Consider the following 14,722-nt stretch of genomic DNA (forward strand, 5'->3'; position numbering starts at 1 on the left):
TATGAATTGACCCTTCGCAAAAACATGCCATGCCACTCTCACACTACACACCATGTTCTCACACAGTAAAAAATACATCGCGGTCTTTTCATATTTACTTAAAGCATGAAATAAACACGAATGAACATCATAATGTATTTTATTTCAATACATACAATTTTTCAAATTGAAATCCACCAAAGTTAATCTACTCTCCTGTCTGATTTGTTTGTTGGGGAAGATGGTGGATTCGGCGTTATGATTCATCAGATCGCCTGTCAATCTAGCTCTTTGCAAACGGTCAGTTGTGGTCTTGCGTTTTTGCCAGAAGCAATGGTTTAAAAGTTGAAATGCCTTCATGAGGGATTTGTTTCTTACAAACACTAAACTTTTCACTTCACAAGATATTAATTGATGGATTGGAGTTGTGTAACTTGTGGATTATTGTAATGTTTTTATCAGTTCATTCATTGCAGAGGATCCATTGGTGAGCAACTGATGTGAAGCTAAATTTCTCCAAATCTGATGAAGAAACAAACTTGCATCTCAGATGACCTGAGGGTGAGTACATTTTCAGCAAATTTTCATTGTTGGGTGAACTGTTCCTTGAAATAGTGTTTGTGTAAAATAAAAACAGGTTGGAAAAAACTTTTCATTGGTCAGTCATTTGCTGTTTTTGCTGAAATACTAAGTCCCATGGAGGCTATTCCTTTGAATGGGCACACAAAGGGAGAAGAAAAGAGATACAGCAAAGAGAAAGAGAAAGAAGAGATTCTGAAAATCTATATTTCTAAATAGGATCCATTACGTCAAATCTCACCTCCTGTGAAGGGTCCTGGGTGACCCTCCATAGCAACCTGCTAATGATTTTCATTCTGACCATCAATTCTACTCAGTCTCAGTCATTACAAGTGTATCATATAATGCAAAAGGCAACTGGGTATAACTTTGCCCTAGATATTAAGACAGTCAGGAAGTAGTCTAACCATGAATATACTTTTGACTACCAGCAGACAGGTTCCCTGACTGAGGCTGAGACTAGGAAGGAAGTGGCTTTTGCTCGCAGAAAAGTATATTGATGCAGTGAAGTCAGCCAGACATGAAGTTGGGAACAGTATTGATATAAAAAAGCTAGAAATAAAAAAATTAAAAAACACACAAACTGCATTTTATGTTGGTGAAAACTGATATTATTAGTTCAAATCCCAGACTGCATTAAAAATGGAATTGAAGTTTGAAGTGGACAAGTTCTGACTGAGAAACATCAGCTATTCAGGCTGATGACTTTGTTTCCATTGCAGACATGTTATTTGGGCCTCACACAATAAGAACCCATGGAAAAAGCCTGGAAAAAATGTCGCTCAGCAATTCGTCACCATATAAGCTGCTTTCTACCTACGTCTGTCAAAGTTACTCACCAAGGATTAATTTACAACAACCCATCATTTTTAATAGGGCAATTTTATGGAAAATGCAGAATTGTTTTTTTTTTTTTTTGTATAGCTATGTAGCCTACTGTTTTACATAGTCTACTGTAACTGAAATAACAAACAGAAGTTCTCAATTAAGAAAAACATCAAACAAAAAAAACAACATTTTTTTTTTATGATACTGTAACTTTAAATGGTCAATGGTTAATATTATTGAGCTATAAACATCCATGAAAATCTCAAACTTGGGTATAACTATAACTGTCCATTTTAATATATTTAAAAATATATATTATTTACTTTGATAGCAAAGCTGAATTTCAGCATTACTCCAGTCTTCAATGTCACATGATCTTTCAGAAATCATTGTAATGCTGATTTGCTCAAGAAACATTATTATTGTTCTAAACAGTCAAGCAGCTTTTTTTTTTTTTTTTGTGGAAACTTCAGGATTATTTGATGAATAGAAAGTTCAAAAGAACAGCTTTTGTTACATTATTTATGCATTTACTGTCACTTTAATACATCCTTGCTTAATAAAAGTATTAAAAGCATTCATTCTTACTGGCCTAAATCAAAAGAATATAATTAAACCCCTACTTAAATGAAAAGAAAATATGATCCACATGATAAAATGATCATTTCTGAATTTACTATTGATAGCATTACTGTGATGTGCAGTATTTTACAGTGGCTTTATTAAGAATAGCCTACCCTATTTATTTATATGGTAGTAAAAGTCATGCTTTTCCAAGGATTATAGTAGTCTAGTCTAGTGAGTGTAGTAGGCTCAGTATGCATACGTCAACAGTGTCACGTGAACGCGCGTAACACTCTCATCACATGTAGAAGTCACAGCAGCTGCATGAGAGGGAGTTGAAACCTCAACTTGAGAGGCATGGATCCTAAAGACGTTTACTGGCAGGGCTGCTAATATATTTCATGAAATACCAGGACACCTAGCTCACCCTGTAGCTCTTATATCAAAGAGAATGTGGGTTTTAGTCTTATTATCACCAGACAACTGTGAAGCCCGACTGCACACCGTCCAAAATATGTTTAATTAATTTCAGCTGAATATAATTAGCATTTTTTTCTCGCAACAGGACACGCGGGCTGCTTTAATAATACAACATCAGCACGAGCGCGTGGAGGAGGCACCTGGGACTGAAGCTCTCTCTCTCTCGCTCTCTCTCTCTCTCTCACAGACGGGATCGGCGCGCTGGACATGAGGAAGACCTCATCCCGAGCCTGATTTCCTGCGGTCCCGGCCATCTGTGTGGCTTCAATCACACTGAAATCCACCCAGCCGCAGACGACCATGGAGCTGGAGCAGAGCTGCAGTTTATCTAAAAAGAGCATCATTACCAAAATGTTTAAAGTTCGCAAAAGGAGAGAGATGCTGTTCGTGCAGGTGTGCTTCATCTGCAGCGTCCTGTTCTTGGCGTGGTGTATGTCTGCGTTGCTCACAAAAACAGGTGAGTGAGTGACTCTCCCTGTATGTATTGTTGGGGCTACACGTCTCTACTTCTGTGTATCGTTATCGTATATTTTATTAATAATGCGCCGACAAGGCAGCAGTACATACTTGTCCTTTTTTGGGACGCCAGACGTTGAATTATTTACTGTAGTGTGAATAGAGGCTGCTGTGAGTGGGGAGAACATCCCTTTTCTCGGGATTTACTTGAATACATGCACAAGAAGGGCTGACAGCATCTTTACAACGTCCGATATTATTATTTGGGCTATTTTGTGGGGAGATGTGGCGGTTGGCATGGTTACACGTTGTACAGTATTTAAATCCGTCTTATATGTCAGCAATGAAACAAACAAATACGACGATGATTTCAAGCTATGGTTTTATGTCACAGACAGTCCCTGATTGAGTTTGTGTAACGGTACGATAAAAATTGAATGGACCGTTTCATTGTATTCGACGGTTAACGTTAGCTGCCTATTTCAAGCGGTCTGTCTGAGTTTTTAAATCGAGCCCACATGGGCGGAGTCAAACGTTTAGATGGGCGTGTCAATATCTGAAGGGCGGAGTCAATAAAGCCACAGGCATATCAAGACCTGTGATTTGATTACTATAAACTGAATGTTAATATTAATTTTCTGTATTCAGTGAATAACCAACTTGATCTTGAAGTACATTTTTAGGTATGAAGGTGTGTATTAAGAATATATTTTACAGTAGAATGTACTAAATTGCCATGTTAGCATTATTAGTAGACAAACCATAGACAAACCTTCAGACTGATGGCAGAAGTTCTGGACTCTATAGCAGCTTTCATTGGCCAAGGACTGCCTTCTGACTGAAGTTAAGCAAACACAGTTTGTTTTGTTTAGTGTCATGTTTAAGGGTGTGAAAATGTAAAGTTGACGTCTGTACAGTAACAGATAGGCATGTCAAACTCTTGGATGTATTTTAATGAGAGTATGCCATGAACTTCACATACCTTTTGAAAATCCAGCATCTACTTGTTCCTGATAAGCATTGATTGTCACATGACAGCTTTCTTCCATGAGGGTTTGGCATCATGATAGCTTTGTTTCCAGGTGCACTGTTAAAGAATGTGACGCACACTCAAGGAAATCCTGTGGAAGAGGGCGACTTTGAAACTCCTGAAGTGTTTTCAGTTTTGTGTGCCATATGCATCAGACGTTAAGTAAATGGTCTGTGGGTGTGACATCCGAGGCTGAGACCATTTTGACATTTTCTGACACTTATGTTCTAACAACTGTGAAAATTTACTTGAATGTTAAAAAAAATTATAATTGGTTTAGAAACAGTTTTCACTCAGAAATTATAAGTAAATTTCTCAATTAATTGCAAAGAAACAAGTAACACACTGAACATAGAAAGACTGAAGTAATTTTTCGTGTGAAACATCCAAAACAATCAATCCAATAATTGGAAAAATCTGTTTTTACAGTGTATAGTTTTACTACAGGAAAAACTTTCTTGGTAGCTTTAGCTCTTACAGTTGAGATGAAATGAAAGAAGCAACAGATAATTTCTTCTGTATCATGATGTACATCTGAGTGAAATAGACTGTCAAAAAATAAAACATTTCCAGTCGATACTACTGCTCCCCAGCTCACTTCAAAAGTGTGTGGAGGTTTGCATCTTAAATATTTAGTTAACGTCTCTGTTCCATGGAAGAAATAAGGTCATACAGGTTTGGAACAACAACAAATCTTTAAAAATAAAACTGGAGTTATGTGCAGAGCTCTGAGACCCCCGCTGATCATTAGCCGGCAGACAGTCTGATATCCAAAGGGTCTGATGTTTTCTTTTTTTATCTCTCCACAAGAGTTCTGTGAAAGGAAGGTGAATTGAGATTTAAGGGAAGGCAGTTTTACGAGTTGGATTAAAAAATCACATCTGTAAGATGGAGGGTAACAATCTCATTCTCATGTGTAATTTAAGTATGGAGATGAAAAACGTCCTAGAGGATACAGGAAATGGAATCAGTGCCAGGTGAAGAGCCACACAGACAACACAGTATCCAAACTATACCTTATAGACCAACCTTATAGGAGCGCACTGAAAAAAAAAAGTGCCTGTGGTGACATTTCTGAAAAATATTACACTGCTTCTTGCATGTTTCGCAACAATTTCAAAGTGAGATTTCCAGTTAATTGCATTAAAGAAATGCTTTTATTATTTTGTACTATTCTCTGAGGTCCACTTATAATGTTGTCAAGATTTTTACATTAAAAAAATCATAATTTAGAAGTAAAAGGCTATTTTCTGTCATGTTTTGACCCCTTCATCAAAACACTCTTTTTGAATAAGCGTGGCAGATTGTAGACTCAGAAGTAAACACCCACTGTTGTGATTGGCTAAACAGTTGTGTATGTTTCACTGCCTACATCCTTCATGGATGGACACTGCTGTGATTTAGGTTAAAAACGCAAAAATGTACATATCAAATGATCTGTAATGAGAGACAAAGCAATAGTGACCACATAATATAAAAAAGGTACTCATACTTGTGTGGTGCGACATTACTGTCAGATCCAATATAGTCTGCACAGCATTATTTAGTTTTAGTCTTTCTGAAAATCATATTTCAACCTACATTGAATTATGCTTTGTTTGTAAACAAACCCTTGGTAAAATGAAGTGAAGTTGTCTTTGATATTTTTATAGTACAACAACCTCTTATATGTCAAAAGATCAAGAGAATTTTGATATCTCGGTTCATGATCCCTTTAAAAGTTAATTTTGTCACATTTGAAAATAACATTTCTTCTCTAAACCCTACCCTAAACCTAACGAATAGCGGTAACAAAAGCAAACTTAGAATAAAAATGCATTTGCTGAAGTAACCGTGCCATTTTAGCATTTTTCTTGAGCTCTGTTTGCAAATGCAATGCTCTACCAGGTGAGCTACTGAGCAAGTTTACAAAGTCAGAAAAGCCAAACATATAGAGCTGTTTATGTGATGCAAACATCAAAATGTATAAATTTACAAATCATGCATTATTGTAAAAGTGTTTGAGGTCATAACCTAGTGCTGCATGGAAAATTAATTTTCAGCTGGAAACTACAGTCAATTGTATGAATTACCTACTCGTACAGTTGACTGCAGTTTCCATCTGAAATGAACACCCATTGAGCCTAGGTGGTTATAAACAGAGCACAGACCAAGTTCCTGTGGTACAAGCACATCTCAGACACAAATGACATCTCATTACAGGGGATTTTGCATCACGCTTTTCCATTACTCTTAAGTCTACAAAGTGTACAACCTGCTTGGCTGAGCGATACTAGTGGGTGCGGTTGAGTTTAATTACGCCAAAATTACAAGCGGTTTAAGGGATTACCTGCACATGATATTGTAATGATGAGGATGCTGAATATGTGCTTTCTGCTTAATGGCACTACGGATGCTGGCATATCTGATAAGCCTGTCAGGAGTCCATCTGGTGTGCACTCCTGTTGTGATTACAGAACATCACACCTAATATGGGCCAGCTTCCCAAATCTCATTCCTGTTCTTCTGCACCTTCTCATTATCCTCCATCGATAACTATAGGGAAGTTAGTGCAGGCTGAAAATGCTGCTTAATGAACTTTTTATTGCTGTTGAGTTCCTTATTCTGTCCTCCTCCTGTGACACTTCGTTACACAACTTCACTGCTCTTTTTTTTTTCTGCCTCTCATAAGCTGTAAGTGGGTCATTCTGTTCTTGGTTTAGGAGCAGTTGGAATATTTTTGACAGGTTTTGCTGCAGTAGTTTTCAGTTTGTGGAATTTTTCACTCTGTCTAGCTACTCGTACTGTAGGGAATTGTGTGCATTTAAAAGAATAGCTCACCTGAAAATTAAAATGATCACCCTTATCTTGTTTTATAACACTATTTTTCATCAAATAAGTGGGGACTAAGGAAGGGAGTTGTTTGAAAGTTAAGTGTTGTTTCTTTAATTCCAAAAATTATTCTTTGAGTAAAAAAAATCAAGGTAACTGGTCTAGGCTACAGTATATTTTTAACAGAAATAAATGTGTAGATATTATTTTTGATAGCCTTTTTTGCAAGTTCAATACTTTTTATGCTATTTTAGGGGATATATGTATGGCTAGCCAATTGCATATTAAACTGGGATAGAAAATTTTGACATTTCAAAAACAACCTATTTCACACACTAACATCTGAGCTGGATGTGTCAAATTTAACCAGTCAAGTACCACTAATTCAACCACTCATCAAACCATTTTACTCAGTTAGGGAGTCACTGACTGATTAAAGTCTGAGTCAGTTTTGGACAGAGTCATTAAAAAAATGTAAAGTAAAAACATTGTAGGCATCAGATTTAATGTCCGTTTATTGTTTTGTAGTATTTAGTGCACCCTTGTCTTTTGCAATGTAATCTTAATGTGAAGAGCTCAAAATTCAGCTAAAATAATGTTTTCTGGAAAAAACTGTCACAGTGCTTTAGTATTTAGTAGTGTTTCAAGTCTTCAGAGTTGACCGTAATGCAAATCCTTAAAGATAGAACTGATTGATGACTACAGCTACCTAGTTATAGTTAATTGGTTTCATGTTGTACAGAAAAAGGCAACATCATTTTATTTTTGTCAGAATTTGCATGTTTCTTTGTTTAAATAAATAATTTGAATAAACCCAATGTGTTCAAAGAATAACAGCTGTAATACCAACTGTCCAATAAATATGTGCCACTAAAAATGTGCCATAGTTTCAGAAAAAGAGATAAATGTGATTATCCTGTTTTTTGGACCACACTCCATATTCTCATGGAAAAATGATGTGCTGAAATCGACTGCCGAAGCATAGAAATGTAGGCGAAATATGAGGCATAAAATCCTAATTCAAGCTCTGGCTGTTAGGACAGCATGCAAGGTTGAATCTTCACACCACTTTCTTTCTACGATTCTCTCAAAATAAATAACCCCCGTGGTGCTGTTAACCATGATACAATGCACATCACGGAAGAACAGTGATTAAAACGGAAAGCCAGGCAGATCAAGGCCACGGTATCACACACTAACCCCAAGCCTGACCGACAAGTAATTTAGCTAATCTCAAATTTATTAACTATTCTTTGAGTATTTGCGTAGTTGACAAGAAATGTAATGCAAGGTGACATGCTAAACTCCTAAAACTATTTTAAACAGTAGGGTATTTGTGAGGTTCTATTAAAACAAAATTTGACTTTTGAACTCATTCGTGGAGTTATATTAAGTGCTATATTTATATATTTTTAATTTTATATAATAGGTCCAGGTGGGTGTAGTCCATATAAGATGCACAAACTCTGCACACCGCAGCCATTTGAGAAAATGAGTCCAAAAACCGGCTTATTACTATAAATTCCCTTGTCATTTGAGGTGTAACATAAGATTATGTATTAAATTGTTGGGATTTTGTATGAAATTGTCCGTAAATTATTTATTTGCTAAATGACAGTAATTTTCTGCAAATCTGTGCTGGATATCAATGGATCTGTGTAAGCGGATTTTGTAAACTTAATGTGTGTGTATCTTCATTAACAGGTCATGGGCTGGTGTTTCAGGAGGGGTTTGCTGTTCCCAGAGATCACCTGGGCCGAAGGCTTATGGCAGTAGCGGGCGACAATGAGACAGAAAAGAACTGCACAGAACCAGGTAATTCATACATCATCACTTCATAATGATTAATGCCTCTTCCAGATTTGAGTGATCACTTGTCTTCAACTTCATACTAAGAAAAGACATCAATGCAGGGCTTACCAAATGTAAAAAAAAAAAAGAAAAGAAAAAGGTACCCCAGGCAGGAAAATGTATTGAAAAACCTCCAACATGGTTTGTTACTATTGTAAGATCTCTCAAGGTTTATCTATCTGTCTTATCTATCTATCGTATCTATCGATAAATAACATTCATAACACAAATCGCATTCTTTCAGCATTCACATTTAAGTTTAAGAAACATACAGAAATGTTTGTCACAGGCCTAATTGTTTTCAAGCAGCTTATCTAATGATTTGTGATGTTTCTGCATTTTGATATATGGCTGAATATTAAGTTTAGTGCAGATTAAGCTCAATATTCACTACTCACTCAAAACAGATGGTCTGCTAAGACTGCACACAGAAAACCTACCGTTTGCTTTTGGAATCTGTTCCATTTAAGAGTGTCATTGATTTAAAAGTTTTTCTATTTAGTATTCAAATTGATCCCATATACTATAATTTCAGTGTCTTTGATTTGTGTGTGTCTATTGGTCCACACTTTGGGAAATGTGACTTGCTTCACAAAATCATTCCCTTTTGTCTGTTGTCACTGATATTGACAAGGCAATGCTGATAAAGACATCAATCTTGAACGAAATGTAATATATGCATGAAAACGTCAATGGAATAGAGCCCGGTCCTGCCAGCTTATTGAAATGAATTGTTCCAACAGTAAATTAAGCGGCTCTGACTGGAAATCGCTATCGCTCTGGGCAGCTTTGTGGAAAGACAAAAGAATTGTAAGGGAAGATTTGTGATTATGAGAGAAATGGATCTGTGGCTTTGCCTTGTGCGTTCTATAAATGGAAGCAGGAAGGCTATTTTTAGACATTGACCCCTCAACATCCCTGTGATGCTGGGAAGATGAGACCAGATCTTTGGATGTGTCTTGGGAGTCCTGGCATCTCAGTGCCCAAGGGCTTTCTTATTAAGCGGCTCTTATTTGCCCAACGCCGCAGTTTGGTGCACGTGACCCTGTTTGCGCTGCGATGTGAGATTAAGGAACGTTTCAGGGGTTGTGTCTCTATTAGAGTCGTGAGCTGAGGAAGTTTGTCATTGTGGGCTGAAGGAATCTGCCCTTTCAATTTGCTCGCTACCCATAATGAATGTTTCAGTGTTTCAGGGAGTGTGGAATAGCACCGCTTTCAGGCAGATTTGCTCAGCGGTACACCACGCTCCTTCGTCAAGCACTGACATCGTGAATCTTAGCCTTGCTGCTCGCAGCCAGAATGTGAGCGAGCGGTGATCTGAGGTCTTTGCCAGCTACATGAGCGAGAAGGGAGAAGAAAGATGAGCTCTATCCATCTCAGTCAGCAACCCTCCGAGCTGAAGGCCAGGTGGAGGTCACGTCGACTGTCACAATTGTGAAACATTCGCTCATGCATTTACGTCCAGCTGCGTGTGAGAGTTTGCAGAGAACACTTCTTTCTCGCTGTTATAATGTTATTTATTATTTTTAGGAATTAAAGTTGTTAGCAGTTCTAAAATTCATTCAGAATTTTTTTTTTTCTCAAAACTCCGCCTTACAAAGCTACCCTTGAGACCATTATAATCAGAGATGGAGCAGTACAGTGGCAGCACATCATCTTGGTGTCGTCAAATGTATTAAAATAATAGCAAAATAGCGCCTTGCATGACAACTGCTTATGAAGCTAAATATAGCTTAACTTGAATAATTCAGCTACCACGTTATCAGCTTCCTTCTTATGGGATGGCCCGAGAACATAGAAAATAAAATGCTTGGTAACACTTTAGAGTAGGGAACACTTATTCACTATTGACTATGACTTTTCCTTTAATAAATTCTTAATTTGCTGCTTATTAATAGTTAGTAAGGTAGTTAAGTTTAAGTATTGGGTAGAATAAGGTCATGTAGAATAAGGCATTAATATGTGCTTAATACTAATAAATGCCTAATATTCTAGTAATATACATGCTAATAAGCAACTAGTTAAGAGACCCTTAAATAAAGTGTTACCAAATGTTTTGAGTATTAAGAACTAAAAGTTCTTCATGGATTCTACTATTTTAAAACTCATAAATATTCAATACAAATCAAACCAACAGATAAACCAATAGTGCTCACGTAATAAAACCATAGTGATCACATACTAAAACGTTGCTCACAATTTAATCACACTTGGGTCTTTCTGTAACATAAGCGCTAATGTTGTTAGCGCTACTCTGACGATTTTATCAGTAGCATAGTTTAACAACTTAAAAACTACATGACTTCTCACAAGCGAAGTAACAACAACGGCGCTGTTCGTGAAGAACATGAACTTAAAGTTTCACTATAACTTGAGACATTGCTGCCGAACACTATTGAGAGATGCACAGACTCACAGAGGTAACGTTAATTCCTCTCTCTCATAACTTAGTTATTAACTGCATTAGTCTGCTATCAACGGCTCAAGCCTCCGTTACTTGGTTTAAAATGACGTTTCAGAATTAGCAACGGAGGCGTTGGATGAGATGCGGAAGAAATAATCCTATTCACAATAGTGATTTTAAGTATAAAAACCGGAAGAATGTCTTGAAAAATATAATCTGATCGAGGTGTTGCAACCGTAGTATAAGCGGAATAATTGACTTCGGTCCATTTGAATTATTAGAAAAATAATGAACACCCACTTCGCATCGTGGCTGCATCACCACCTCGGCTGTGCCTTATTTTTCTAATAATTCAACATCCTGTCATCAATTATTCCTTATGAAGTGCCGTGATGTGACCCTCACTCGGAATTTGTGCTCTGAATTTAACCCATCCAAGTGCACATCTTCTGTGGCTTATTTCCAAAATGCATCAGAGCAACAGTCCAGCAGCATCTTATGTTTTTCTTAAACCATTGTTCATCCCTTGATATAGACATCACAGTGCCCACACATACTGTAACTATAGCTCTAACAGAATGAAGGTGAGTAATGAGTTCATTGATGCTGCTTCTCTTGAGAGGTATAGCATTTGCCATCAGATTGTTAGTAAATCGAAGTGTTGTGCAAAGCAGCATCAGTAAATTATACTATAGATTGTATTGCAGAGTAAAACATTTGAAATTTGCCACAATATGGATTGTTCTGAGTCTGACCAATAATAAGCCACTTAGAGAGATAGAAAGCCCATCTGATCGACATTAAAAAGCAACCAAGCAGAGTTTCTTGTTTTATGTGCTGTTTAGAGGCAGGTAAATGTGAAATCGATGATGCTATAATAATCAGCCAATGTGCAAAGTGGTGGCGCATTCAAGATACAGCAATCTCTGTGAAAGCTTACACAAACACTTAAGCAATTTGTTTAAAATGTTTTTCAGCTTTGTGGTGAGAAATGTCATCCATTTAAAAGTAATAAGTAGCAGTTATTTCTGTAAACGGTCCTAACCATAGAATAACATGTTTACTTGCTGCTAATTGCCTCTCACATTTCTTTTAAAGATTTTGTTTTGGCATTCACCTTGTACACACTGGCGAATATAGCAATTGGTTCTTCCTCTAAATCCCTCAGCAGCCTGGGGAACTTGTAAACACTCCTTCCTAGCAGACGGATTGTAAATTCAAGTGCACACTGACTCCTGGAAGTTGCATAGCAGTCAACCAATCAAATTGGAGCTTCCCAGATCCTGTCATTTTTTTGTATGCAGTATGCATCAGATGGTCCCTAACGGGTTCATGAACGTACTTTCTGAAGCTGAGACTGTTGTGGAGGTTGTCATCAGTTCTGTTTTTGCTAAATAAGATGTTCCTTCATTGTCATGTGGTGTGAAATGAGTTGATTTAATTTAATGTGATGAGGGCATCACTCCAATCTCTTCAGGTCAGGAATGACATGAAACAACTAATGAAAATGCTCAAATGGCACAATTCAGTTAGCATGCAAAATTAATTGTTTAGCTCTAAAGAAAATATATTTTGCAGGTTTTGTAACAGAAATCTTGCTGAACAGGCATTCACATAGGCAAACAAGCAGGTGCTTTGATGAGAGCGGCCTCCATTATGTTTGTGCTCCTCAGAAGCTGCTCAAATCAATAAGTAATCTGAAAGAGAGAGAGCGCTCAGACAGTCTGGGTTGGATGCCAGCTTGTTGACTGAAATTTGAATAAGCAGAATGCTCCTGTGCCTGAAGAGGGGTTATTTTAAGAACTTGCATTTTTTACAGACTGGAACAGATTGATTGACCCGTTCGTAAGGGAAAAAAAGGAATGTGATTGTGGGCGCTGTGTGTGCACTTTTAAGATGTGACATAACTGCAAGCTCAGGCACTAACAAATAGGTTAATACACTATTCAACAGCTTTACAGTTATGTAGCATATCTCATAAAGAAAACATAATACTGTTACAGAGGGAGGCTTGTCACATAGAGATGGAGCTGGAGGCGGCATTGTATTTCATCCAATATTAACAGTGCTCTTTCCATACTGCTGCTGTATATGAACTATACAGTTTATTCCATAAAAGACTTGTAACTATTTATTGACATTTAAAACCTTACAGTGCCTTGACTAGTGTAATTCTGCTCGCAAATCAAGCGGGAAATCAGTCTTATGCTATGCTCTATTTTGTATTTATTGGTAAAAGCCACAGACTTGACCCAGAGTTGAACATGAAATGGGTCTTTGGATTTAATTATTTTTTTTATTTACATTGTCATTACATTGTCGTCCATTGGTTTTGACTCTAATATAGTAAACAGGCCTAAACCTTGTATTTGGTGTTGTTTGTCTGATAGACACCATAGCCAATAAAAATCCAAATGGCTGTTAGAAAATATCTAAACACCCTTTGACTTCCTTTTCCATGACAAGCAGGTGTCAAAAACGGTGCACAACACTGCAGTAACCAGGGCTTTTTTGCTTTCTTATAATCGCCACCTACTGGCACTGTGTGAATTTGCATTTTTAATTGAGCCTGTCGCACAATCTATGGTTTTCCAGCATCTTCTGCACTTTGAGCTCTTCCCAAATGTGGCTGTGTGATGTTGATCCATTTTTCCATATTGTGGACATCGGAGACACAATTATTACCAAATGTACAAACATTCCTTGGTTCATGCTCAAGAAGGCAATGCACTATATTATGAACCCTAAGGATGTAAATTTTACAAAACATAGTATGCATTATGCAATTCCGAACACACCCACATACTTTTTTTATTTTTATTTTTAACTAAAGATGTGTGCACACCAAAAGCTAATTGACTTGTATGTAGTCCAGTTACGCAAATAATTCAATGCATTGAAGCAAATAGACGCAAATTCTTGCCAGACGGTGCAAATGACACGAATTGGGCAATGCGATTGCCTCGAAAGTGCAAAGTTTGCCTCAATCATATCTTCCACACAAGTTGAAAAATTTCAACTCGAGCGAAGAGCTTATTAACACATCTGATTTGACATGTCTGGTTGAATCAGAAAATGGAGAGCATTATGTTTTTATTTGTGCAAGTGATGCGAAAAACATCCCGTGAGTAATCAGGAGCGAGTAACGTGATGCGCATATTCACTTCACTTGGTGTGCACACCATAACAAGCTACACTGACACACACACACATCTAGCTCAGCTCAGTATGTCCAACTGTGAGGCACTGATCCTGCCATGTGTGTTCACATCAGGACAGACACTGATGGATAAGGTCATCAGATGACAGGAGACAAAGCACATACTGTCTCACTCTACCTGAGATTCTTGTCCACAGTAGCCAAGACGATATGCTGTTCATACAGCAGATACAAACCCAAAGCACATACTTGTGTATATACATGCTTGCATGTTGTTCACCGTTTGTTTGGAGACCTCGACTAAGCCTCCACCTGGAGGTACTGTCATGATGCCCACAGAGACAGAGAGAGTTTGTTTTCAATGGTACCATCATTAATAATTGATGCAGTGAGCTGGAGCTCCTTATAGGACTTTAATGGATTTACCTGCAAGAGATTGTGATGTTTTGCACAAGTGCATCAACCTGGAGGAAAACAACCTCCAGTGTCAACACACAGCAGGTCCTGCTGAATATGAAGTACTGTCCTGCAGAAGCAGCATCTCTGGAAAATGGTTTCATATCGGCCAATATTTAATCAT

The 14,722-nt window shown here is 37.5% G+C and overlaps 1 protein-coding gene across 1 annotated transcript in view; it reads left to right on the plus strand.

Moving 5' to 3' along the window:
- The first annotated feature begins 2,515 nt into the window (after positions 1-2,515).
- Positions 2,516-14,722, plus strand: part of LOC306850866 (sodium/potassium/calcium exchanger 4-like) — a 34,771-nt gene continuing 22,564 nt past the window's right edge. The window contains exons 1-2 of the mRNA XM_079386805.1: positions 2,516-2,887; positions 8,432-8,542. Coding sequence (XP_079242931.1) covers positions 2,731-2,887; positions 8,432-8,542 — 268 coding nt within the window. The 5' untranslated portion in view covers positions 2,516-2,730. The remainder of the gene's footprint in view (positions 2,888-8,431; positions 8,543-14,722) is intronic.

The sequence above is a fragment of the Barbus barbus genome (assembly GCF_936440315.1).
Source record: "Barbus barbus genome assembly, chromosome: 30".
Lineage (NCBI taxonomy): Eukaryota > Metazoa > Chordata > Actinopteri > Cypriniformes > Cyprinidae > Barbus > Barbus barbus.